This window comes from Orcinus orca, chromosome 14, assembly GCF_937001465.1.
Source record: "Orcinus orca chromosome 14, mOrcOrc1.1, whole genome shotgun sequence".
Taxonomy (NCBI): Eukaryota; Metazoa; Chordata; class Mammalia; order Artiodactyla; family Delphinidae; genus Orcinus; species Orcinus orca.
In genome coordinates this window covers 68,322,471-68,344,719 of record NC_064572.1, presented here as the reverse complement: position 1 = coordinate 68,344,719, position 22,249 = coordinate 68,322,471, and the positions used below count along the sequence as shown (strand labels likewise).

The following is a 22,249-nucleotide window of genomic DNA, read 5'->3' as shown; positions in this document are numbered from 1 at the left end:
ATTTCTTCTGGTAGATTTTTTTTAACCTTTCAGACAAACAGCAATATGGTACATGCACAATATTTAATTAGATGGTCAGAGGAGGTCTTCAGAGCAAATGCCAGAGGCAGGTCACTGATCAGCACGCACACACACAGACACACACACACACACACACACACACACACACACACACACACACACACACACACACACACACACACACACACACACACACACACACACACACACACACACACACACAGTGTTCAGTCACACAAACAGCACTTGTTGCCTGCAGCACAGGAAGACCAAGCAAGAGAAGGGGAACAATTCACACAAGTAATTTCTCCCCTTCTCTCAGCCGCCTTGTGAAGATTCATAAAGAGTAATGCAGCGCCACCTGCTGTCCGTTTTGCTCATTAAAGGCACCTGTCCGAAGAAGCAGTACCTGCAAGCTTGTTCCACTCTCAGCTGAGTGCGGCCAGCCAGCTAGGGGCCTCCAGGGTCTGGAGTTTCACTTCGAAGGCTCTATTAGGGCAGATCACACCCTCTGTGCAGAAAAGCAAGGCTTGAAAGATAGGCTTTGGGGCAACAGGAACCAGGTATATTGAACACATAAAAAGTAAATGAGCCCAAGAGGACTTGGCAATCTGAAAGCGAAATTCCACACGTTTGTATGAATGGATGGTATATATGCATGCAAGAAGGAACTTATATAAACACACACGGACATTCTTCAGGGCCTAAAGTGATCTGCTGAGTGTCCTGAACAATATATATATATTGTCCTGAACAATATATATATATTGGCTATATATATTGGCAATATATATATATATTGGCTTCGGCTCCTTCCCTCCATCTCTTTACTGCTGCTATTCCCTGCCATCCTGGCACCTGACAAGGCACCTCCTCCTCAGGGTCTTTGCCCCACACTCACCCTGGAGCTTGCCCTGTAGATACACGGTGCACTTCTGCACGTTATTCAGGTCGCTGCTCAAATGTCCTTGCTTCCAAGAGACTTTGCTTGACCACCCTATCAAAAAGAGCAGGCTCTCACCCACCCCCTCTCCTTGCAGGGCTGCCTCTCCTAATGATACCTAAGCTCCACGAAGGGCCCGGTGTCCCAGCACTGAGAATCATGCCCAACACGTAATAGCACTCAAAAACCACTGAGTGAAGGAGCGGCCATACTTCAGGAACAAGACTCAACTTTTGTCATTAACAGGACACACAGACATCATCCTTTGACCTCTGGACTTTAAAAGAAAGATTGTTGGATGCTCATATGTGAGAGACCAAGATGAACCCTTTTAGGATGGAGCTGGCATGTCTTCCAGAGCTTATCTAGTTCATGCATCCTAGCTGATCCATGTAACTCTAACTGGGGAGTCAGGAGGAGTGTCACAGAGGAGGGGGCCCTGGAACTGAGATTTGGAGATGACAGGTGCCATAAGAAAGGTGTGTAAGCAGAGTCCTCGGGTGGGACAGGGCACCTGCTGGAGCACATCATGTGATGGGGGAGGGACAGCAAGAGCCACGCAGTAAACAAGAGCCTGTGTAGCGAGCATTGCCCAATGCCTGCAGCATGTCTAAGTCATCAGGAAGTAGTGACTCTTAATAGCTGTTTTGTTAACATGGGTCTTCTCGAGCATTTGTCAGCTGGCCCAGGCTCTGAACTTGAACTGCTTTGGTTCACACCCTGGAATTGAGGATGGTCACCTTCCTCTGTTCATCTCTGCATGGAGCTAACAGTAGTGCCTACTTCATAAGGTTGTTGTGAAGATTAAATGAGAATAAGAAGTCATTCACAGAATATGTGGCACACGGTCATTGGTCCATAAACGATGCCCTTTTATTATCTCATTGAACCATTCTGACTTATGATCAACTACTTCTTATCATATGGCTTATAAACCAGAAAATCAATTCTACTCTGTTTGCTGGTCACCAAGCCTCTAATCTATAAAGAAAGAAAAACATGGACAAAAGCAGAAATAGGAAAGTATATGTTTCTGTTCACTTCCACAGCCAATGTTCCAGTACCTGCTACGTCTCAAGAACGGTGCACATCCTTACACATAAAGATAAATATGAAGGACTCTCGCCCTCCAAAAGTTTGCAGCCTGTGTTCTCTGTATCACAAATTTTAGATCTGTACATGTTAGCTTTCATTATTATTATAATTAGGTAATGGGAATTTTCATCTTGATCAAGTGAGTAGCATGGCTTTCTAGAAAAATCACTCTCACAACAATTTGAAGGGTGAGAAGGTACATAGTCATCGCTATACATTGTATGAATGTATATATTAATATATATACACGTTATACAGAATGAAGTTATGCAAACACACATATACATATTTCAGGGCCAACAAGGCCAACATGCTCTATGTCCTGAATACCCCTGAGATCGTATCTGCTTCCACTCTTCTTCTCCATTTATTTCTCTATTTCTTGCTATTCTTTGAACATGGAGAGCCACCTCCTCCTCAAGGTCTTTGTACTTGCTCTGCCCTCGCCCTGGAGCATATATTTTATTCTAAGTGATGGGGCCACCTGGCACTTGGTCCAACTTATGTATTATGGAGGAAGGCAGGCGTTGAACGCATAGAGCAGGAGGACGGATTAGAGTGGGGAAAGGTTAGAGGCTGGAAAACCTGTAGGAGAGTTTGTACCAGTCCACGTGAGACAGGTGTTTAGTGTATGAACCAGGGCAGGGTGAGAAGAGCTCTACCTGAGAGAGAATTTATGAAACCAAATCAATGGTTTGCTCAGTGGATATGGATGGCAAAGAAATAAGGAATTGGGATTGACTGTCTGCTTCTGGGTTGTTCCCCTGGATAAACATTGGTCATTCATCAAGATTGGAGAATACAGATTGGGGGGAAACAGTGGATTTCTAGGGAACCTTTGGGTGCTAATTGAGTCTGGAGTCAAGAAGGTGGTTTTGGAGCCCTAAGCCTATAGTTCACAGTTTAAGGTCAGGGTGTGGATGGTATTACTCAGCAGAAGAGTAGATGGAGGGAGAGAAAGGCCGAAGACAGTACCCTAGGAGACACATTAAATGGTCAAGCAGAAGAGGAGGAAGTAATTAAACCAGGTGCAAAGGCCTGAGGTACCACATCCTTCTCCACCTCATGGGATAAAGATGGGGATGATGGATTTTTGTCATGTTCACCTCAAAAGAAAATGCATTTTGTCTGGTAAAAGTAACTCAAAGAGAAGGTCAGGGGTCATAGGATAGGTCTCTAGGGAGGGGATATTTGTATCTTTGTGGGTTTGTACATCTGATGAAGGTTTCTGGTCTAATGGGCCTCCATAGGTAGAATCATCCTCTTTTTCAGCTGAGCGCATCCTGAGAACCTGAGGACCACAGAGCTCTCTCTGCCCCCTCATGCCTGTCCTGGACAAGCTCAACTCAACACCACGCTTACCTAACCGGGTGGCTTTGCACACACTCACACAAACACACACTCACAGTTACATACAAACATGCACATTGACAAACACTCACACACACATTTAAAATCCAGTAAAGAATAAAGAATAATTACATGTAGAATGGTTTGGGGGTTTGTATAAGAACCACCACCAACCCCTAACCCCCATCCCACGTGGATTCTCGGAGGTTTTCACAATCCTGGTTTACCACCGAGAATATAACTTCCTGGAAACACTTTGCATCTCCCTGTGAAATCTCATAGTATGCCTGTTCCTTTAAGGACTTCTTCAATTACTTGTAAGTTTTTAAACTTTTACACGTAAATAACTCAAGTTTTAGGCCTGGAAGAAAGATTGGTAAATGGAAAATGTTGAGACACAACTGTTCACAACATATCCTTTTCCCCAGAGTAGGGACAGCACCCGAGCACTTCCTTCAGGGAACCCGACTGATGGTTGGGAGGCTTCCAGAAGGAATGTGTATTCTCTTCATATCAGGGAAGGCAGGTGAAGCAGAGAGAGCTCTTCCCTCCCCAAGCCTCCTCTCTCCTCTTGTGCCTCAGGTCCCCTGGAGCATGTACACCTGTCTCTTCCCTTCGTCACCACGAAGAACAAAGAGGTCAACGCGACTGCGGTGTTGTGGCCCAGCCAAGTGGGCACGCTCACTTACGTGTGGTGGTACGGAAATAACACCGAGGTGGGTCGGCCTTCCACGCGGGCTTTGTGCGGCTCCACGCAAACTGGCCAAAGTGCAAAAGGGAAAGAAAGTCATGGCTTATGTGACTCAAGAGACTAGAGGTTGTCGCAGCTCCGGGGACGGTGGGCTCCGAGTGCCCCAGTCATCTCGTCAGTCTCTGTCTCTCTCACCACTGTGCCCCTACCTATTTTTTTTTTTTTTTAATTTCTATCGGAGTATAGTGGATTTACAATGTTGTATTAGTTTCAGGTGTACAGCAAAGTGAATCAGTTATACGTACGTCCACTCTTTTTTAGATTCTTTTCCCATATAGGCCATTACAGAGTATCGCATAGAATTCCCTGTGCTATACAGTAGTCCTTACTAGTTATCTGTTTTATATATAGTACTGTGCATGTGTTACCTCTGCCTTCCTCTGAGTTAGCCTTCTCCTCCAGCTGGGCTTTGCTCTGCAGTGACCCTTAGCAGGAGCCTGAGCTTTCAGAGAAAACAAGCCGTCTTTCCCCAAAGTTCTAACAGAAGTCCCAGAACGGAGTAATGTCGGCCAGGCCTTGACCACGGTGCTGGGGACAGAAACAGAGCTGCTGAAGTCAGCCTCCCTAGATCCATCTAGACCAAGAGAAGGGAGGGAATGGCCCTTGAAAGGAAAAGAGGCCAGTGGACACCAGACAGGCAAAAGCCACAGATGTCTGTGCAACCCAGCTCCCCGCCGTGACCCCCTCACCCTGGATCAGATACAGCCCCTTCTTTAGCTCAGCTTTCTGTTTCCCCCAAATACTCCCTGTGATCCAAAGTGGGCAGCAGTTTCAACACCAGTAGAAACCTTAGACCTCATTTACTCTGTCCTTCATTTTACAGATGAGAAAGTGAGGACAGGTGAAGTGGCTTCCTCCAGTCTCCTTCAGCTGCTTCACGCAGATCCAAGACCTTCTCAGGCCTGCCTGGGTTTTTCTTCCCCTCACACCAGGCTTCATGCTCTGTTTCAGTTTGGAATTCACTCCATTCTCAGAAATTAAAATTTGCTTGCAAATGTTAGTTAAGGCAGTAGAACTCAGGCCCCAAAGCCTCCCTTCCCAGAGGGCCCTGAGACCAATTGCTCTGGACTGGAAAGCGTCATCTCCTTCCAGCAGAGTTGCTTTCACTTGTGACTTTGCTCTTCAAACGCAATGCATCTTATGTGAATACAAATCTTCTACTTCAGAGCTGAGTGTTGGCTTTAACTAAACAACTTCTTTTTTTTTGTTTTTTCTTAAGCTTTTAGAAGAAAACCAAATTCTCAACAGATTACATTCAGTAGGCTTCTTTTCTTCAATTTTTTTAAACATCTTTATTGGAGTATAATTGCTTTTCATTGTTGTGATAGTTGCTGCTGTATTTACAAAGTGAATCAGCTATACTTATACATATATCCCCATATCCCCTCCCTCTCGCGTCTCCCTCCCACCCTCCCTATCCCACCCCTCTAGGTGGTCACAAAGCACCGAGCTGATCTCCCTGTGCAATACAGCTGCTTCTCACTAGCTGTCGATTTTACATTTGGTAGTGTATATATGTTAATGTCACTCTCTCACTTCGTCTCAGCTTACCCTTCCCCCTCCCTGTGTCCTCAAATCCATTCTCTACGTCTGCATCTTTATTCCTGTCCTGCCTCTAGGTTCTTCAGAACCACTTTGTTTTTTTTTTGTTTTGTTTAGATTCCATATATATGTGTTAGCATACAGTATTTGTTTTTCTCTTTCTGACTTACTTCACACTGTATGACAGTCTCTAGGTCCATCCACCTCACTACAGATAACTCAATTTTGTTTCTTTTTATGGCTGAGTAATATTCCATTGTATATATGTGCCACTTCTTCTTTATCCATTCATCTGTTGATGGACACTTAGGTTGCGTCCATGTCCTGGCTATTGTAAATAGTGCTGCAATGAACACTGTGGTACATGACTCTTTTCGAATTATGGTTTTCTCAGGGTATATGCCCAGTAGTGGGATTGCTGGGTCATATGGTAGTTCTATTTGTAGTTTTTTAAGGAACCTCCATACTGTTCTCCATAGTGGCTGTATCAATTTACATTCCCACCAACAGTGCAAGAGGGTTCCCTTTTCTCCACACCCTCTTCAGCATTTATTGTTTGTAGATTTTTTGATGATGGCCATTCTAACTGGTGTGAGGTGATACACATTGTAGTTTTGATTTGCATTTCTCTAATGATTAATGATGTTGAGCATCCTTTCATGTGTTTGTTGGCAATCTGTATATCTTCTTTGGAGAAATGTCTATTTAGGTCTTCTGCCCATTCTTGGATTGTTTTTTTTTTTTTTTGGCGGTACACGGGCCTCTCACTGTTGTGGCCTCTCCCGTTGCGGAGCACAGGCTCCGGACGCGCAGGCTCAGTGGCCATGGCTCATGGGGCCAGTTGCTCCGCGGCATGTGGGTTCTTCCCAGACCGGGGCACGAACCCGTGTCCCCTACATCGGCAGGTGGACTCTCAACCACTGTGCCACCAGGGAAGCCCTGGGTTTGTTTTTTTGAGCTGCATGAGTTGCTTGCATATTATGGAGATTAATCCTTTGTCAGTTGCTTCATTTGCAAATATTTTCTCCCATTCTGAGAGCTGTCTTTTCATCTTGTTTATGGTTTCCTTTGCTGTGCAAAAGCTTTCAAATTTCATTAGGTCCCATTTGTTTATTTTTGTTTTTATTTCCATTTCTCTAGGAGGTGGGTCTAAAAGTATCTTGCTGTGATTTATGTCATAGAGTGTTCTGCCTATGTTTTCCTCTAAGAGTTTTACAGTGTCCAGTCTTACATTTAGGTCTTTAAACCATTTTGAGTTTATTTTTGTGTATGGTGTTAGGGAATGTTCTAATTTCATTCTTTAACATGTAGCTGTCCGGTTTTCCCAGCACCACTTATTTGAAGAGGCTGTCTTTTCTTCATTGTGTATTCTTGCCTCCTTTATCAAAGATAAGGTGACCATACGTGTGTGCGTTTATCTCTGAGCTTTCTATCCTGTTCCATTGATCTATCTTTCTGTTTTTGTGCCAATACCATACTGTCTTGATTACTATACTATAGTATAGTCTGAAGTCAGGGAGTCTGATTCCTCCAGCTTCATTTTTTTAAATTTTTTATTTATTTATTTTTATTTTTGGCTGTGTTGGGTCTTCGTTTCTGTGCGAGGGCTTTCTCTAGTTGCGGCAAGCGGGGCCACTCTTCATCATGGTGTGCGGACCTCTCACTATCGTGGCCTCCCTTGTTGTGGAGCACAGGCTCCAGACGCACAGGCTCAGTAGTTAAGGCTCACAGGCCTAGTTGATCCACGGCATGTGGGATCTTCCCAGGCCAGGGCTCGCACCCGTGTCCCCTGCGTTGGCAGGCAGATTCTCAACCACTGCACCACCAGGGAAGACCCTCCAGCTTCATTTTTCTTTCTCAAGATTGCTTTGGTTATTCGGGCTCTTTTGTGTTTCCATACAAATTGTGAAATATTTTGCTCTAGTTCTGTGAAAAATGCCATTGGCAGTTTGGTAGGGATTGCATTGAACCTATAGATTGCTTTGGGAAGTATAGTCATTTTCACAATGTTGATTCTTCCAATCCAAGAACATGGTACATCTCTCCATCTGTTCTGTCATCTATAATTTCTTTCATCAGTGTCTTATAGTGTTCTGCATACAGGTCTTTCGTCTCCTTAGGTAGGTTTATTCCTAGGTATTTTATTCTTTTTGTTGCAGTGGTAAACGGGAGTGTTTCCTTAATTTGTTTTTCAGATTTCTCATCATTAGTGTATAGGAATGCGAGAGATTTCTGTGCATTAATTTTGTATCCTGCTACTTTACCAAATTCATTGATTAGCTCTAGTAGTTTTCTGGTAGCATCTTTAGAATTCTCTATGTATAGTACCATGTCATCTGCAAACAGTGACAGTTTTATGTTCTTCTTTTCTGATTTGGATTCCTTTTATTTCTTTTTCTTCTCTGATTGCTGTTGAATAATAGTGGTGAGAGTGGGCAGCCTTGTCTTGTTCCTCGTCTTAGTGGAAATGGTTTCAGCTTTTCACCATTGAGAATGATGTTGGCTGTGGGTTTGTAGTATATGGCCTCTATTATGTTGAGATAAGTTCCCTCTATGCTTACTTTCTGGAGAGTTTTTATCATAAATTGGTGATGAATTTTGTCAAAAGCTTTTTCTGCATCTGTTGAGATTATCATATGGTTTTTATCCTTCAATTTGTTAATATAGGGTATCATATTGATTGATTTCCATATATCAAAGATTCCTTGCATTCCTGAGATAAACCCCACTTGATCATGGTGTATGATCCTTTTAATGTGCTCTTGGATTCTGTTTGCTAGTATTTTGTTGAGGATTTTTACATCTATGTTCATCAGTGATATTGGCCTCTATTTTTCTTTTTTTGTAACATCTTTGTTTGGTTTTGGCATCAGGGTGATGGTGGCCTTGTAGAATGAGTTTGGGAGTGTTCCTCCCTCTGCTATATTTTGGAAGATTTTGAGAAGGATAGGTGTTAGCTCTTCTCTAAATGTTAGATAGAATTTGCCTGTGAATCCATCTGGTCCCTGGCTTTTGTTTCTTGGAAGAGTTTTAATCACAGTTTCAATTTCAGTGCTTGTGATTGGTCTGTTTATATTTTTATTTCTTCCTGGTTCAGTCTCAGAAGATTATGCTTTTCTAAGAATTTGTCCATTTCTTCCAGGTTGTCCATTTTATTGGCATATAGTTGCCTGTAGTAATCTCTCATGATCCTTCGTACTTCTGCAGTGTCAGTTGTTACTTCTCCTTTTTCATTTCTAATTCTGTTGACTTGAGTCTTGTCCCTTTTTTTCTTGATGAGTCTGGCTAATGGTTTATTGATTTTGTTTATCTTCTCAAAGAAACAGCTTTTAGTTTAATTGATCTTTGCTATCATTTCCTTCATTTCTTTTTCATTTATTTCTGATCTGATATTTATGACTTCTTTCCTTCTGCTAACTTTGGGGTATTTTTGTTCTCCTTTCTCTAATTGCTTTAGGTGTAAGGTTAGGTTGTTTATTAGAAATGTTTCTTGAGGTAGGATTGTACTGCTACAAACTTCCCTCGTAGAACTGCTTTTGCTGCATCCCATAGGTTTTGGGTTGTCATGTTTTCATTGTCATTTGTTTCTAGGTATTTTTTGATTTCCTCTTTGATTTCTTCAGTGATCTCTTGGTTATTTAGTAGTTTATTGTTTAGCCTACATGTGTTTGTATTTTTTACAGATATTTTCCTGTAATTGATATCTAGTCTCATAATGTTGTGGTCAGAAAAGATACTTGATGCAATTTCAGTTTTCTTAATTTATCAAGACTTGATTTGTGACCCGAGATATGATCTATCCTGGAGAATTTTCCATGAGCACTTGTGAAGAAAGTGTATTCTGTTGTTTTTGGATGGAATGTCCTATAAATATCAATTAAGTCCATCTTGTTTAATATATGATTTAAAGCTTGTGTTTCCTTATTTATTTTCATTTGGATGATCAGTCCATTGGTGAAGTGGGGTGTTAAAGTCCCCTACTATTATTGTGTTACTGTTGATTTCCCCTTTTATGGCTCTTAGCATTTGCCTTATATACTGAGGTGCTCGTGTTGGGTGCATAAATATTTACAATTGTTATATCTTCTTCTTGGATTGATCCCTTGATCATTATGTAGTGTCCTTCTTTGGCTCTTATAATAGTCTTTATTTTAAAGTCTATTTTGTCTGATGTGAGAATTGCTACTCCAGCTTTCTTTTGATTTCCATTTGCATGGAATATCTTTTTCCATCCCCTCACTTTCAGTCTGTATGTGTCCCTAGGTCTGAAGTGGGTCTCTTGTGGACAGCATATATTCAGGTCTTGTTTTTGTATCCATTCAGCCAGTCTGTGTCTTTTGGTTGGAGCATTTAAACCATTTACATGTTAGGTAATTATCGATATGTATGTTCCTATTATCATTTTCTTAATTGTTTTGGGTTTGTTATTATAGGTCTTTTCCTTCTCTTGTGTTTCCTTCCCAGAGAAGTTCCTTTAGCATTTGTTGTAAAGCTGGTTTGTTGGTGCTGAATTCTCTTAGCTTTTGCTTGTCTGTAAAGGTTTTAATTTCTCTCTCGAATCTGAATGACATCCTTACTGGGTAGAGTAATGTTGTTTGTAGGTTTTTCCCTTTCATCACTTTAAATATGTCCTGCCACTCCCTTCTGGCTTGCAGAGTTTCTGCTGAAAGGTCAGCTGTTAACCTTATGGTGATTCCCTTGTATGTTATATGTTGCTTTTCCCTTGCTGCTTTCAGTATTTTTTCTTTGTATTTAATTTTTGATAGTTTGATTAATATGTGTCTTGGCGTGTTTCTCCTTGGATTTATTCTATATAGGACTCTCTGTACTTCCTGGAGTTGATCGACTATTTTCTTTCCCATATTAGGGAAGTTTTCGACTATAATCTCTTCAAATACTTTCTCATACCCTTTTTTTTCTCTTCTTCTTCTGGAACCCCTATAATTCGAATGTTGGTGCATTTAATGTTGTCCCAGAGGTCTCTGAGACTGTCCTCAATCTTTTCATTCTTTTCTTTATTCTGCTCTGCAGTAGTTATTTCCACGATTTTATCCTCCAGGTCACTTATCCATTCTTCTGCCTCAGTTATTCTGCTATTGATTCCTTCTAGCCAATTTTTAATTTCATTTATTGTGTTGTTCATCATTGTTCGTTTGCTCTTTAGTTCTTCTTGGTCCTTGTTAAACGTTTCTTTTATTTTCTCCATTCTTTTCCAAGATTTTGGATCATGTTTACTCTCATTACTCTGACTTCTTTTTCAGGTAGACTGCCTATTTCCTCTTCATTTGTTTCTTCTAGTGAGTTTTTACTTTGCTCCTTTATCTGCTGCGTTTTTCTGTTTATTCACTTTGCATAACTTACTGTGTTTGGGGTCTCCTTTTCTCAGGCTTCAGGTTCATATTTCCCGTTGTTTTTGGTGTCTGCCCCCAGTGGCTAAGCTTGGTTCAGTGGGTTATGTAGGCTTCCTGGTGGAGGGGACTGGTGCCTGTGTTCTGGTGGATGAGGCTGGATCTTGTCTTTCTGGTGGGCAGGACTGCATCTGGTGGTGTGTTTTGGGGTGTCTGTGAACTTAGTATGATTTTAGACAGCCTCTCTGCTAATGGATGGGGTTGTGTTCCTGTCTAGCTAGTTGTTTAGCATGGGGTGTCCAGCACTGTAGCTTGCTGGTCATTGAGTGGAGCTGGGTCTTAGCAGTGAGACAGAGATCTCTTGGAGAGCTCGCACCAATTGATGTTACGTGGAGCCAGGAGGTCTCTGGTGGTCCAGTGTCCTGAACTCGGCTCTCCCACCTCAGAGGCTCAGGCCTGACACCCGGCCAGAGCACCAAGACCCTGTCAGCCACATGGCTCAGATTTCTAAGGGTTTTCCTTTCCTCAGACAGAAGTTTCCAACTTCTTTCAACCATATACACGGCCCCTTGAGTCACTGCTTTTTCACCGCCTCTGAAGGTGGTGGGTAAGTTCACTCCAGTCTTCCATGCATAGCTTGCATGTTAAGAACTTTCAGACTTTGAGCATGTGTTTTCCCCCTTGCCTGGGTTCTGAAACTGCCTGTAGTTGGGTTGCATTGGATATAGAGCCCAGACTCAAGTAGAATTTTTATGCTGGGCTTTAGTCTACCCTCTGCTACACAGGGAATTAAATGAATTTTGATTTGTAAATTAATTAAGGAAAGACAGGAATGAAATGTTTGTGGGGAGTTAGTCGAGGGAGGTCAGTAGGCTAATAATCTTTTTCCTCTAGGACCCCGGTATCTAATTGCATTACAGGCACTGCTCCAAGTCTTTCTTTTTCTTTTTTGAGTCCTCAAACCACTGTCCAATTAGTACATGTTTCCATAGCAGCTCCTTCCAGGAAACTGCTGATACGGCTTCTCAGAGGAAGCTGAGCCACACAAGGCCACACCCGTCTAACTAGTGTAGTTTGTGTCCATAGTTGCTGTGTTCCACTGTAATTTTATATACATAGTACAGCCTTTAGAGGAGCACTGGCACCTTGTAGACTTCCAGTGACTACTGCTTAAATCTGGATTAATATGAACCCCCTCTTTAATATTGCCTCAGATTAAGGGATTTGCTTGATACAAGTAGGTTATCAACAAAGAGAGATATGTCCCACCAGCAAGTAAGACCTATGGATCTCCCCAGCCCTGAATCAGGATGATAGCAGAAAGGAGGTGTGAAATTCACAGAGAATGAGTAGAGTTTCTTGGCATCATGTCTCTAATAGTCCCTTTCTGGCCTGAACTTGAGGTGATGGGGAGGCATAGGTGGAGTTAGTCACACGGAATGCCCCAGAAAGAGCTTCCGCTGATTTAAAGAGCTTGTCAGTGGCTCAGAGCTGGTGCCTATCTCATCTGCAATTGAACCGCTATCCCTTCACTCTGTGGCCTCATTTGTTTTAGCCCCTGATCACCTTGGAGGGAAGCATATCATTCAAGTTTACTTCTGAAGGGATGAACACCATCACAGTGCAAGTCTCAGCTGGGAATGCCATCCTGCAGGACACGAAGACCATCGCAGTGTACGGTGAGTGGTCTGTCTGCTGATCCATCACTGCCCTCATCCATCCCTCAGATGAGGTTCTTTGGTACCTTGGTGCCGGAAGCCATCCTCGCTATGAATCTTCCCAGGGAACAGAGGGTAGTGGTTGAGAAAGAGCTGAGTCAAGGCTCATCTCCTCCTTTGGGGAAGATACGGTTCACCAGCAACATAGTGGTCACAAAACCACAAGAGGGTTTATTGCTTTTTTTTTTTCAAACTGGCTTTGGTGCCCATAGAACGACCGTACGCCCACCTACCTTAGGTAGAGAAGAGTGAGTTTCATTATGTGTAAGGCTGATTCATTCCATTTGGTATTTGGGTGGTATTCAAAGAGCTAAAACCTATTATAAAAAAAAGTGGTTAATATTGAGGCTTTTATTTTTAAAGTTCAACTTCAAGAGTCTTGATCATTAAGAAGAATCTGCCAATGTCTAAATGCTCTGAAAAGCTCTTCTGCAAATATGTATCATTTATAAAACACTCTGCTAGTCTAAAAATGAAGAAAGGGTCATAACAAGCACATGTGCATCATTGTAGACTAGATATTAGTTTGAACAAACAGCTGTACAGAACAATGTGGTAATCAATTGGGGAAATTGAATGTGGTCAAGGTGTTACATGGAATGAAAATTTACTGAAATGGAAAAGGTGGAAACCTTGGTGGAAAACAGTTTATACAAATTGATCTCATTTTGGTAATTTTTTTTCTGCATAGAAAGATAGTCAGATGGATCTGCAGTAAGTGCTTTAATAGATGGTAAAAATATGAACTTTTATTGTTAATATGAAAGTGGTACTAATGCATCCCGGAAAATTAAAATTTAAAAAGCAGGAATTTAAAAGGAGATAGATGGGGAAATAAATGCTGTGCAGAGAGAGGGCAAGAGAGAGGCTCAGGGGAGGGAGGGAGGGAAGGTGAGACAGAGGTTGAGAGGGATGGAGAGACAGAGGCAGAGACACACACTAGCTCGTGGTCCAAACAATATCCATTGTTCCAGTTCCAGAATTAATTGATTCTGATGCAGGTTCTGTTTTTCGTTTCTCATCTTGCTAACTTGACCGTCAAATTCAGAAAGTAATTTGTAAGTAACTTTGAATGTGTCTGAGGACACTCTTCCTCTTGCATGGCTGCCTGTTAGATTACATAATGTTTCCTCCCTCTCCCCTTCCTGAAGAGACTTGATAAGCCCCAACAGTAAGTGAAAGTAAACCAGGGCTGTGGTTTTCCTACAAGGTCCCATCAGTGAGGCGACCTCTTAGCCAGGTGGCCCTAATGGAGGAGAGCTTTTGTTTCTCTTTCCTCTCCATCTCCTTTCTATGCTCTGGAAATGCATTTAATTCTCATAACAATCGTAGTGCAGGGTAGCCAATATTATTACTCTCATTTTTTTCAGAGAGGTAAATAACTTGCCCCAGCTATTAAGTGGTGGAGCTGAGCTTCCAGCCCACCCCTTCTAGACCCAGGGCCCATGCTCCGAAATTACCCTACGTGTTTGGCTCTCATGTCTTTTCCATCGGATGCTCTCTTTCCTCTCTCCCTTCTGGATTTCACCAGTGTCACTAATGGACACTGACCCATTAGTCCAACAGCTATCTCCTCATTAGAACCACAGACAGAACTTTAAATCTAGAAGGTCTTTGGACTTACCTAGTCCAACCCATTATTCCACAGTTAGGAAATTGTGGCCCCAAAATGGGAAACTACTGGCTTAAAGTCATTCTGCTATTCAGTAACAGATCTAATGATAATAATAATGATGATGATGGTAGTGGTAGAAATTAATGTTGATGGATCCTTTATCAGCATCTGTTCTAAGCATTTGATATATATGATCTGTTTTATTGAATCCTCTGAACAGACTTATGAGAAATATGCTATGATTATCCCTGTTATACAAGGGACAAAATATGGGGATAAATATAATCTGAATAATCTGATAAGTATAATTCTGAATCTAGTTTCATGGAAACCTTCTATCCCTTGCTGTGCTTAGTTCTTCCTCTTCCTAAAATCCTTCTAAAGGCATCATCGAGAGTGGGTCATTCTCCATCGTATGGGTTCTCTTCATTAAAAAGCATTTCTTAACTAAAAGTTTGAGCAGGGAGAGTGGTCTCTCCCTCCTCTAACCAAATTCCTGAGCCGTCCAACATCCTTAATTCATCTTCAGTCACGTGGGTTGTCCAGAGTTTCATATATATAACTAGAAAATTCTAAGACAGGCATGACCTATTAAAGGAAAATTGCATCACAGGGTGTTAAACAGGCAAGATTGAATTCAACAGAAACAAATGGCTGGAATAGTTTTAAACTCTGGGATAAGCTAAAGGACTCTGCGGGGAGGGGATTACCAGTGTGGTTAAGCCACAGGTGTTTGCTAATTGGTGCTTAGGGAACTTAGGCTCCTACCCTCCCAGAGGCAGGGGTACTATCTTTCCTTTCTTTATATATATATATATATCTTTATTGGAGTATAATTACTTCACAATGTTGTGTTAGTTTCTATAGTACAACAAAGTGAATCAGCTATACGTATACATAGATCCCCATATCCCCTCCCTCTTACGTGTCCCTCCCACCCTCCCTATCCCACCCCTCTAGGTTGTCACAAAGCACCGAGCTGATCTCCCTGTGCTATGCAGCAGCTTCCCACTGGCCATCCATTTTATATTTGGTAGTGTATATAGATGTCAATGCTACTCTCTCACTTCGTCCCAGCTTCCCCTTCCCACCCTGTGTCCTCAAGTCCATTCTCTACATCTGCATCTTTATTCCTGCCCTGTAGGAATAAAGGTTCATTAGTACTGTATTTTTAGATTCCACATATGTGTGTTAGCATCCGGTATTTGTTTTTCTCTTTCTGACTCTTCACTCGGTATGACAGACTCTAGGTCCATCCACCTCATTACAAATAACTGAATTTCGTTCCTTTTTATGGCTGAGTGATATTCCACATCTTCTTTGTTGGTTCATCTGTCGATGGACATTTAGGTTGCTTCCACGTCCTGGCGATTGTAAATAGTGCTGCAGTGAACATTGTGGTACATGTATCTTTTTTTTTTTTTTTTTGCGGTACGCGGGCCTGTCACTGTTGTGGCCTCTCCCGTTGCGGAGCACAGGCTCCGGACGCGCAGGCTCAGCGGCCATGGCTCACAGGCCCAGCCGCTCCATGGCATGTGGGTTCTTCCCGGACCGGGGCATGAACCCATGTCCCCTGCATCGGCAGGCGGACTCTCAACCACTGCGCCACCAGGGAAGCCCCTATCTTTTAGAGTTATAGTTTTCTCAGGGTATATGCCCAGTAGTGGGATTACTGGGTTGTATGGTAGTTCTATTTTTAGTTTTTTAAGGAACCTCCATACTGTTCTCCATAGTGGCTGAATTAATTTACATTCCCACCAACAGTGCAGGAGGGTTCCCTTTTCTCCATACCCTCTGCAGCATTTATTGTTTGTAGATTTTTTGATGATGGCCATTCTGACTGGTGTGAGGTGATACCTCATTGTGGTTTTGATTTGCATTTCTCTGTTAATTAGTGATGTTGAGCATCTGTTCATGTGTTTGTTGGCAATCTGTATGTCATTTCAGAGATGGCTTCCAGGTCCTTGAGAAAGGCATTCCTGGATTGCAGAAGATTTACATCTCAAAGGTGCAGAGGAAGAATTTATAATTGCAAGTTTCTAAAGTAGATGCCCTAAGAAAAGGGAGGTCAGAGCCTGAATTCCCGAAGAAACCTGTCTAAAGTTTAATTAAGCTGAGGGGAAAGTTAAGACCATTATGGTCAGACTGAAGGAGGTATCATATTTGGGAAGTCGACAGAGGAAAGATTGTCTGCCCAAAGCCACACAAGAGACTGGAGACAAGAAAATTTAGTTTGCATGGTTTTCCTTAATTTGCTTCAGGGCTCAGGTTTGCCTTTAAATACAAAAAATAAAATGTAAATGTATAGACTTCATCTCTCAGCAGCTGCAAAAAATACATATATTACTGGCATTTACCCTTTTCAGTCCTCCCATATGCATCCCCTATTTGTTGAATAAACTTAGGCATAACATTTCTCTGCACTGCTGTTTAGCATGCTAAGGAATTACAAAGGGAGCTGCACCATTTTTCTCATTTGTGTCTTTTTATTAAGATAAATATCTTCTTTTGAGGTGAAGTCTCCACAGTTTGGTTAAGAGGTTTGGGGAAAGTGAAAATGACATACACATACATCTTCAAAGTGAAAAGTTAGGACTCAGTGGGTGATTCCTTGGGCTGCCATTTACCGTACTACTAATTAGTATGCATTTCATTCTTCTCCATTAGAACTGAAATGGGGATATTCACCTAGGTGGCCAGTGACTCATAAAATAGTCAAACTTTGAAAGATACATGTTTGGAGTAAGCTGACTGCCATAAGTACAGGCCTGATCATGTAAGAGTCTTCAGTGCCTGCGCCTAATAAATCTTTAGCAGTGTTAGGAAACGCACGAGTGGGTTTTTGTGTTTCCTGGACATGTCATCGGCATTGCCGATGTTGCTAAACCCCTCGTGAAACACCAGAACATGCCTAAAACAAGAAAGAAATGTTTGTTGAATAATAAAATGCATAAATTACAGAGAGCCTCCACTGATATTTATGCATTTATTTATTCAACAAACTTATTAATTAAATGACTCCTAGTCATTGAAGATCTAACATGAACTGGGCACTGTCCCAAAGGGCCAAGAACACAGTGCCCCCGTCCTCATTGAACTAATATTCTTTTGTGGGAGACAGACAGTAAAACAACCAAATTATTTATTTATTTGTATTTTTATTGGAGTATAGTTGATTTACAGTGTTGTGTTAGTTTCAGGTGTACAGCAAAGTGAATCATATATATATATATATCTCCACTCTTTTTTAGATTCTTTTCCCATATAGGTCATTACAGAATATTGAGTAAAGTTCCCTGTGCCAGACAGTAGGTCCTTATTAGTTATCTGTTGTATATATAGTAGTTTGTGTAGGTCAATCCCAATCTCCCAATTTGTCCCTCCCCCGCTTACCCCCCAAAACAAAATAATTTTAAAGGCAAGGAGAATAAAGAAGACAAATAGGGTCATATGGTGAAAGGTGTTAGAGTTGGTGAAAGGGAGGATACCTGAGGTTGCTGGTGGGAGGGGTTTCTCCCAGGAGAGACTGAAGGCTGAAAAGGAGCCGAGAAGGCTGTCATCTGGGACTTGGAGGTGTGCTAACATGGGAAGGAACACGGCATATTGAGGAACACAGGAAGGACGGGGTCGTGGAGTGCAGGGCAGCCTAAGGGACATAAGACAGGAGGGAAGGTCGGCACTGGATTGTGTGAGACTATGAAGGCCATGATATGAATCGGAATCTTATTCAAAATGCAATGTGGAGCCTCCAGCAGATCTCAGGGGAGCGATGTGATCTGAGTATACCATGAGCTAAGACCCCCCAGGGCTGTGCTCTGAAACTCATCATCGTGCTAGGGCCAAGGCCATGCCAGCCAGCCAGTGACTGAGTGCAGCAGGAATACTAGGGCGAACCCATTCCTGGGACGTGGGGCACCTCTGGCTGACTTTGGCTCTTGGACTTCCCATCAGCCTCGCTGAACCTTCCTCCCGCTCTTGCACTAAGTGTTATGTATGCATCACGGTCTGGCGATGCTTCAAGCTCCTCTGACTTCCTCCCCATATTCTCTTACAGACAAGAGAATTCTTTTATTTCTGCACAAAATCCTTGCTTTTATAATTCCATCTACTTCCTGGATGCCCAAGGTTAACTCAGGGGCTACTGTGCCAACTAACAAAACCCTTGAATTAAAGACCTGAAAATTCCTTTAAATGAAACTTCCATACAAACAGAATTTAGCAGTAGAATGACTACAATGATGACTATAATTATATAATCATATAATAATTATTATGATGTAATGATAATGAAGGTATGTGCCCAACACAGTTGTACCAGAAGAAAGAAAATCAAAATATGGTGGGGGAGATTATTCAGTCAGTAAATGCTTGAACTAGAGCTTGAATGTTGTGTGCATAGAAGGTGAGAAGGATGGGGCATTCTAGGCAAGGGGCAGCGTGTGCAAAAAGGCCCAGAGACATAAACCTGCGATGCTGTCAGGGCACTTCAGGTGTGCACAATTAGTGTCCAGGAGTGCAGGGGCTAGAACTGGGAACAATGCACAAGGCTGTGGAGCTAAGCATGGGCCACAGACCAGGGCTTTGGTCTGGAAAAGGAGCTGAGAGGTAAGAGGGATGGGATATTGAACTTGCCTTATAGTAAGGTCTCTCTGTTGAGTATGAAGGGAAAGGACCCTCCATTAGGGCTTTGCATAAAATATAAAGTACAACAGACTTCTTGAGAGACCTGACTTATAGCAATCCCCCTACTGTTGTATTTCCAGAGGAATTCCGATCTCTTCGCCTGTCCTTTTCTCCAAACCTGGACGACTACAACCCGGACATCCCTGAGTGGAGGAGAGACATCAGCCGAGTCATCAAAAAGTCCCTGGTGGAGGTGAGTGCGAACAACTCCTCTGGCCCAGACCCTTTTCCTCTCTGTCTTTACCAAGCTTCATGGAGAGGGGACCCTTGCTCAAATAAATGGCAGGAAAGAGCCGGAGGCCAGGGGAAGTGGGTATCATCTGTCTGATACCTGCAAAGCTGAGCCCCATGTGTGCAGACACGTCACAGGTGCTATGGGGGGAAATGAAATTGAGTAATCAGGGGGTCCTTACCCCTTGTGAAACGCTTGTTCTGCTTAGAGACGACGACCCTGGAAATATGTGACAGTCACGTGGCAGAGTTCATGATTAGCCATTGGTACATGTAAAAATCAGCTCCTGTACATCGTACTGGCACAGCACGGATACAATTGGTAAGAGCAGCCTGGGTTCCAGCTTCACGAATGTCCAGCACAACAGCACAGTGAACCCTCAGCACAGGAGGGTAGTCATCTTACTATGTCCCAGTTCTTTTAATGGCATTTCTCTCCCATGACAGCCCCAAGAGGAAAGTATTATTGGGAGTTCCCTGGTGGTCTAACGGTTAGGATTCAGCTCTTTCAGTTACATGGCCCAGGTTCGTTTCCTGGTTGGGGAACTGAGATCCTGCAAGCCATGTAGCATGGCCAAAAAAAAAAAAAAGGGGGGGTACCTAAAAGATGCTTAAAAAAAGAGAAAGTATTATTGTCTTCATTTGCAGATTATGCAGTTGAGGTTCAGAGAAGTTAAATAACTTGTCTAAAGCCTCACAGCTAATAAGTGACAGAGCTACAAAACAAGTGAAGGATCTGAATCCCGTGTCTGGGTTTTCACACGTGAAGCATAGCCTCATCCGGTTCCTGGGAGAGTAACAAGGTGGTGTGGTTCATCCCTCTCTGAGCAAAGGTCACCTACAATTTGACCAGACACCCTCTTCTAGGCACATTCCCCCCTGCATACTCCACTTCCATGAACAGTCAGAAGAATGGGATATCTGCTCGCAGATTTATTGCACAAACCCAGAAAATCAGAGATGACTTTTCCCTAAAGTCTATTCTTAGCACGAAAGAAAAGTCAATTTAGGATTAGTTATACATTCTTTCCTGCACCCAACACATGGTGTCTCCTGACCCAAAGGGATAAGGAGAGACAAAGGCATTCAGGTAACCCCTGCTCAGAAAACAGATCTCGCATCCAGCCTTTTGGCAAAGAGCTGGCCTTCTCCGTATTCATACCATTATCTTTGTTGATATTTATTTAGCACTTACAATATTCCAGAAACTCTTCTCAGTGTTTTGCATTTTTAAACACATTTAATCACAAAACCCCTAGCTTATGATGTAGATAGAATAATTATTCCCACTTTACAAGTGAGAAAGCTGAATTTAGAGGCAGGTAACTTGCCCGATGCTGTATAGTTTAAAATCTGGAGTCAGACCATCAAGGTTTGAATCTTGATTACCGCTCCACTCTGCTGCTATCCTTTGTCTTGTTACATAGAGAGACAGGAATAAACAGAATAGTGGGGTGGAGAAGAGTTATCTTCTGTGCCTCTGGGTAAATGCCATCTCACCTTTATCTTTCTTAATGACTGTCAGCATCTATGACGTTATTGGTGGCTAAACATTATGGCCACCAGGGGCTGCAGCTACCAGACCACAGGCCCAACTGGAACAGGCCCTTTTTCCTTTGGAGCTGTTTGTCCCTGGTGTGACAACTGGTTTCTCTCCTCTGCTGTCCGAGAGAGATGACTTACACCCTTCAGTGAACCCACAGCTCACCTCCTTCAGTCTACGGCATTCTAGAGATCCACGTCCCTGTAGATCTCCGAGGCAGCTATCCAACACCCCCAGGTGCTTTATCAACCAGGCATTAGCTCAGCAGTGATGTTTTCCAGGCTGATTTCTCTTCCCATTAATTGTCTAGGGATCAGATGCCCTGAGCCTCCACCTTTCCACCAGCTGTCCAGTAGGCTAGAAATGACTGCTCATTAATATTTCTAGGCCACTGCATAGCATAATCAGCTAAATGGAGAACAAACAGGTTGGCTCAACATTCCTCAGGATAAGGGGTGATGGGGTGGAGGGAGCTTTAAAGGCTCCTTTGTTACCCACTCCTAAGAGGCAGCTGAGCCAGCCCTGGTTCCTAGCGCCCCTATCTTTGAGATCAGTAATTACACTTGGCCACTTCTTTAAGTTCTGAAGTACCCTATTGCCAAGTGTCCCCTAATAAGCTCTATAAGAGGTACAGCCGGCAGTCAACTTATTTATAGTTTTCTTCCTATTCATTCTGTAACAGAATTTGATATAAAATCGACTGTGTTTTCCTCATCGGTTGGGATTTTTCTTTTGACATTTTGCAATGGAATCTTTAATTGAATGTCATTCAGTAAACAGTTTTGTTGATAACGAGGATGGTTTAGACATAAGCTTTGAGTTTAAAATCTAGGACGGGGCTTCCCTGGTGGCACAGTGGTTGAGAGTCCGCTTGCCGATGCAGGAGACACGAGTTCGTGCCCCGGTCTGGGAAGATCCCACATGCCGCGGAGTGGCTGGACCCGTGAGCCATGGCCACTGAGCCTGTGCGTCCGGAGCCTGTGCTCCACAACGGGAGAGGTCACAACAGTGAGAGGCCCGCGTAACACACACACACACACACAAAAAAAAAGTCTAGGACAGCCGTAAAACAGTATGATATCAGCCGGGATAGGAGCTGCTTTGTGGTAAGTGTCAGGAGAAGGAAGGCAGGAGAGCGCTGGTTCAGGACAGAGGCATTATGGTCCGACCAAGGTTTCAAACTGAGTGTCACCACTCACTACCTAGATGACCCTGAGCCAATGTTGTACTTTCCTCCATCTACTGTCTGTCCTGTAGCAGAAATAGGGATGCCCCTTCCAGATCCCCATTCAGGAAAAGACTGTTATCTTAGCTGCTGGGAGTGCTGTGGGCAGAGGCTTCAGCGGCCTTCCCCATGTCATGTCCCTTTTGGAGTGGCTCATGTCCAATGACGCGGTTGTATAAAGGCC

At 42.9% G+C, this 22,249-nt stretch overlaps 1 protein-coding gene across 3 annotated transcripts in view; it reads left to right on the top strand.

The window, feature by feature from the left end:
- The window catches only part of SORCS1 (sortilin related VPS10 domain containing receptor 1), a 558,796-nt gene that overhangs the window by 504,757 nt on the left and 31,790 nt on the right, over window positions 1-22,249 (top strand). For all 3 annotated transcript variants that reach the window (XM_004265869.4, XM_004265870.3, XM_004265868.3), the window contains exons 20-22: window positions 3,992-4,125; window positions 12,606-12,729; window positions 19,147-19,259. In XM_004265869.4, coding sequence (XP_004265917.1) covers window positions 3,992-4,125; window positions 12,606-12,729; window positions 19,147-19,259 — 371 coding nt within the window. The remainder of the gene's footprint in view (window positions 1-3,991; window positions 4,126-12,605; window positions 12,730-19,146; window positions 19,260-22,249) is intronic.